General features: G+C 35.4%; 1 protein-coding gene across 4 annotated transcripts in view; it reads right to left on the bottom strand.

Moving 5' to 3' along the window:
- The window catches only part of LRBA (LPS responsive beige-like anchor protein), a 431,577-nt gene that overhangs the window by 249,233 nt on the left and 176,344 nt on the right, over window positions 1-6,000 (bottom strand). For all 4 annotated transcript variants that reach the window (XM_030023944.2, XM_030023959.2, XM_030023952.2 and 1 more), the window contains one exon: window positions 475-641. In XM_030023944.2, coding sequence (XP_029879804.1) covers window positions 475-641 — 167 coding nt within the window. The remainder of the gene's footprint in view (window positions 1-474; window positions 642-6,000) is intronic.

Raw genomic sequence — 6,000 nt, 5'->3', positions numbered from 1 at the left:
TCATTATTACCCTCTAACTTAAAAAGATGTTTGTTTGTTTAAAGTTTGGCAGAAAAGAAAACAAGTTACTAAATTATGGTTCAATCTTGAACCATATAATGCCCCATGAAGAAAGCTAGTTGTAAGAAAACATATACTTTTAAAAATTATTTTTCAAATAAATGGTAGAGTTAGAACTGGACATTCAAAATAAATTCTATCACATTGTTACAGAAAAGTTTAAAGTCACAAGAGAATCACCCTGTTTTTTACTGCTCTAACAAAACACTAGTTCTCTGACATTCACCCATACTAAATACTGACACATTCATTCTAGCTTTTTTATATTACTTTGTTTAAAAAAAAAAACAAACAAACCTGAAAAACCTTGTTTATCTTTAATTTGACCATACGACATTAATTCAAATCACCTGAGCATAGCTGAGCACAACATAATTCTCAAAAATGTTTTAGAACACCCCCAAAATGCTTTACCTTGGTGCAGAGCTTCCCCAGGCTCCGTGCTTGTCTGTCAGAATGTTGATAATTTTCTGTATTAGTTGAGTTGCAGTCACCTGGTCTCGGTACTTAGCTGCCATTATCAAATGATGACACATTTTTTCTTCTTCCCGTTTGTCTGCAGAATACTGGGCACACAGTGACTAGGAAGAAAATAAAGACTTCATTACTTTGCATTTTAATTACACCATCCAAAGGAACTCTGAAGCACTTCATAATTAATTACTTATACAAAACCCTTGAGAAATAAGAATTAACCCCATTTTACAGGTTTGAGAATTGAGGCACTGTGCTGCTGCCCACAGTAAATCTGTCCAGAGAGCCAAGCAAAGGATCTTGGTTTGTCATGAATTCTTTACCCACATAGCATACACACTCAAGATTTAGCAAATGCCAACACATTAGTGGCCTGATTGCATAATAAAACATATAGGCACAACCACTTATATTTTTTAACAAAGTAAGTGAATAGCATTATAAAAACAAAGAGGCGAGTTTCAGAATAATGAATGCCAGCTAACTGACCAGACCACTCCCGTGAACTTCATTAGATTTGGATAGCCAACCATTTGCTGTTGTTTGTATAAATATGTAACTATAAAAACTAAGGAGAAAATCTACATATCTTCAGATAGACAGAAGACAAAAATGTATATGAAGACTGAATTATCTTTACCAGATGGCTTCGTGAAGTCAAGCACATTTGTAGGCCAGCATGGGAAAGTTAATCATTTCCCTAACTGTACTACACCTGTTGTATAAACATGTTTGCCGAAGTACTCAAAAACAAATACTAGCAAATAAGAACTGAAAGTCACACCTACAAAACAGAACTCAAGACTAAGAAAGATTCTTTGTTACATTTTCTTATCATTTTGGTTTTGTTGATCTTCTGAAAATTTGTCTGTTAATACGGAACTCAAAAAATGGGCACAAAATTTAGATCACCCCCCTCATCAAACCACATGAAGAGCCACAACAAATTCAAATATTGGTAGGAACAATAAAGGCTTTTCCCCACTTCAGCACTCCCTGTTTCCAATTTCAGTTTTCATCTGGCAATTCCACAGATCGCATATGCCAGACAAAGCATTTCAGCCTTTGTCAATGATTGGATTATTCTATGATCTAGTTAGTAGAATGGACACAAATGTCTGCCTAACAACAACAAAAAAATTGCTTTTGCTTTGTGAAGCGCAGCTGATGCAGACACTGGTACAATTATTTCTTAGAGTTTAGATAACAGCACAATATTATAATGCTTTTAAAGTTTAAAACAGTAGCAATGCTTTTTCTATATAAATCTATATGTACAAGCATTAGAAAACTGTTGCAAAAAAAATAGGCAGGCTATGAATGCTATTCATATATGTGTACATAGAAACATATGCATGTCATATGAAGTGAGAGAAAGATAGGAAGAATGTGGAAAAAAGCACAAGTAAAACAAAATTTCGGGTTGTGTAGATTTTCATAGACATTAGACAACAAAAATGCACCAACAGATGAATAACTTTAGAGAGCTATTTTAACAATTTCAATACATTTACGAATTTCCTCATAATTTTTCCCACACCTTAGAGCAATGCTCACCTGATGAATAGACATCCAGGAGTGGAGAATGGGCAGCTGACTTTCCAAGTCAATGAGACATCAAAAATTGGCTTTTCTACTCCTATATAAAGCACTCTGCCACCCCTCTTCACAAAAATATGATGGCTAAATCATAACCAACACTAAACAAGATTTTTCTAGCTCTTTTTAAATACAGCTGTCTTTTCCAATACATTAATCTATTTCGCACTCATGATGATTCTGAGTTCTTTTCAGCACTTTGTAAATGCTTCATAAGCTGTTATTTTTAGGTTGCCTGAAAGGGCAGAATTCTAAAAACAAGTGTATAAGGTAAGCTAAATAGTAAAATGTTTTAAAGTGCTCTTTAATGGGTCCTCCTTTACAATTTGAACAGCAACTTTTCATATCTGACATAAAATCCATAGATATAAATCACATTAGAGGGTTATTCTTTCCCCATTATCAATCTCTGTCTCTTTATGGAACATTAAAGTCACATTTGACCTTAAAACATGATAAAATGGAAATCAAACTAGAATGTTTTGTAAAAGATATAATGAACTTGTACCTCTTCAAAAAAAGTCTCTTCATGATGTAATTTTGAACACATCCTTCATTAAATACCAACAAAGATTTTCAAAGTGTTGCTGTGACATTCAAATGAAGGAAAAAATGGTATTTTATTGTCCTGACAACTTCCGTGAAAACAGAATTAGCCTGTTACAAAACAGAAATGTATAGGACTCCACTTTTCAGAAAATTCAGCATTTAATATGAATAGAAATTTGCAATTACCTACCAAAATTGAGAGACTCCCACACGCAGCAATCCCATAAAATTATAACATCACTCCAGGAGGGACTCTTAACCATAGCACACGCTTTACAATGTATATTTTACAAACAAGAACAGAAAAAAGCCACAGTTCTGCCAAGTATCTGGCACACGCATGTATAGTTACTAACATTAAGAAAGTTTTGCAAGAACTATCTTCTCTTTGATCATACAGGTGACTCATCAATTGTTCAGTGGTTCCTACCCATGATATATGCCAAATATTCAGCAAAAAAGAAGCTATTTCTCCCCCTCCCTCTCTCAAATAATTTTTAATACAGGAGTGAAAGAAGATTGGCTCCACCAAAAGAAATGGAAAGACACCCATCCCAAAGTAGTCAGTCACCACTCAACTGTTCTGAAAGCACTAAAAATTCTCCATTTCTTTACTGTATTTTTTTCATTTTCCAGACACCTTCAGGTTCACCTGATCCACTACTTTCAGAGATGCAATACCAGGATACAGAGTGGTACATGTTAATACTTCACACTAAATACCAATCATTCCATTTATATAAAATAAAAATTCAGCTTGATTTCTGTTTGTGCACAAACTCAAAAATATATTTTTGCAGTTTTATTTTTTCTTTATTGCTTGATCTCTTGCTCTTGCAATATGCACCCTGTCATGCTTGAATATGGTTTTACAATTAGATACACAGTTGCATGCAAATGAATTTGTCAAATCTTCCTTCCACTAGTGCTTTGGCTTACATAATTTTTGTTACCTGTTTGGGGAAGTTTGTGATTATACTTTCATTACACAAGTACTGCAGTCACACTTATGATGAAACAAAAAATGTTGAAAGGAGAAAAATGTATTTTCACATATACACTCCACAAGTTATCTATAAAAAGTCTTAAATTCAGTGGCTGTTAAAAGTTTTACAAAAGGAAAGTGTATTAAGCAGAATCCTTTGACCCAGCATGGAGCAGAGGAAAGATGCTTGCTCTCTACCCCTTCATACAGGATGGAACAGAAACCTTCTCTTCGCCATTATCGCAGAGCAGAACAGAGTTCTCTCCTCTCTCCCATTCACTGCTTGGACAAGACTGCAGGCTATTTGAACATGTAGGTTACCTGAAGATTTATTTTTAAGGAACAGTAATTCTAAAGGAGTACAAGGTCATCCAAGAGGCAAGTTATAGGTATGAAAATACAATACATTCTATATGCAGGAAATATTCCAGAAATACTATTGCAAAATACTGACAAGGTGAATTAGTCTATTCTGCCTGTCTATATTTCAGTGAAGAGGAGGATTAATCTAGTGTTTTCAGAACTATTTTGTCTTTGATCTTTATAAAAATGTCAAGTAAAAGATTTCCTCTGCACGGTACCATCTGCATGTGCACCTCTGCAGTCCCAAAATTACAATGTAATGCTTTCCACAAACAACAAAAAAGTTTAATAGTGTAGGGTTTTTAAAAGCTATGTTGTACCTTTTTACTTTTATTCTTCAACTCAAAGATCACTGAACACTTTTACATATGCCAGTTCCTTTGTCTAATTTGGCTAAAAGCTACTTGCTTTGTGAACAACCTGTCTCAGAGGGTGTCATTTAAGAGGAAAGTCATCCATTAGATAACACGTAGTCTTGCCAGTAATGCAAATTTCCTAAAAATAAGGATATTTTAGTAAATGAAGGAGGTCCTCAATCCTCTGCTTTCACAGATCTTTGCACTTGACCTCTGACCTGAGGTTTAAAGTCTGGACTAAAAATGCTACCCAGGGAAATCTTACAAAGACTCCTGAATAAGACTTAGAAAAATGAAAGCTTAAAACCTCAACAGCGAACAAAAGTCAACCAATGACAACGTCTGACAGCCACCGTCAATTCTGAAGTGATGCCTCTGTCATCCAACGACTCAAAGTATTGATTTCTCTCAGCATGAAAAAAGCTTAAGCCAATGAAATAGATATAGCATCATCCCCCCGATAATAGCCATCAAGGTTAACACCAGCAGAACACTTATCAAAGTATCTCTTCTATTTCTTCTTGTTTTAATGGACTGAACACAATGCAATGGCTTCTCATCTCTGCAACCTATAGTTTTCCAAACCTCATTTATCCACTTTTCCAGCCTGTTATCTGATTTGAAGATTAAAATGAATCTGCATCTAAATCAACTTTGTTTGTAATACAAGGGGCGGGGGGGGGGGGGGGGTGTAAAAAAAAAAAAAAAAAGTGTTTTTGTAGCCAGATGTTCCCAGGGAAAAAAAACCATGCGTTTAAAATCACAAAGGGGGGGGGGGGGGGGGGGGGGGGGGGGGGGGGGGGGGGCGGGGCAGGACCCACAGTTGATTTAGATCACACCAAACACAGAGTGGTAAAACTATGGTCATGACCAGAAAAAAAACCTACCACAGTCAATTTGGGTTAGTAATTAGAGAGAAATGCAAGGATCTCGAGAGACATCTGGTTTTAATCTGTGCTGAGTCAACAGCTTTATTTTTTACCTTTAAGCCTCACAGTATTAAGCTTTAGTAAACCCAACTAAATGCTAGGCAACATCTGAGATTGCATCTTTCAAATGAACCAAATTTAGTAGAGTAGGTAAATGAGACAAACTAACAAGAATTCAACTGGATATAAAAACAACTGACAAACAGTAAAGAGCAGAGACAAATAACATCAGATTTATATTTATTCTGCAGTATCCATTAGTACCATAGACTTTTTTTTTTACCTCTTTCTATGATGCTTATTTAATTGATATTATCTGTGTTACAGTAGCACCCTTGGATCACAATCAAAGACAAAGCTTTATACAAACAAGTAAGAGCTCTTACTCCTTGCTAGAAACTGGGATTTGCTATATGTGCCCTACATTATTCCAATATTCTAACTCTCTAAGCATCACTGTTAACCATTGGCATAAACAATATGCAGAGACAGATGTTCTTTTTGAACCCAAGAAGCCAGTTCTTACTGTACACATGCCCAAATGCTTTGCATTCAAAGCATGCACTAGGATAGACACCTTTCCCCCTCTCTCTTTTGCAAATCCAGTTTATATCTGCAGTCCCTTCATACTGTTCTTGTTTTAAAACAGGCTAAGATCCTAAAAACATTACACTTGGGCATTAAA

This window comes from Aquila chrysaetos, chromosome 1 (assembly GCF_900496995.4).
Source record: "Aquila chrysaetos chrysaetos chromosome 1, bAquChr1.4, whole genome shotgun sequence".
NCBI lineage: Eukaryota > Metazoa > Chordata > Aves > Accipitriformes > Accipitridae > Aquila > Aquila chrysaetos.
The sequence above is the reverse complement of the archived record's forward strand: the minus strand, read 5'-3'. Positions and strand labels throughout refer to the sequence as shown.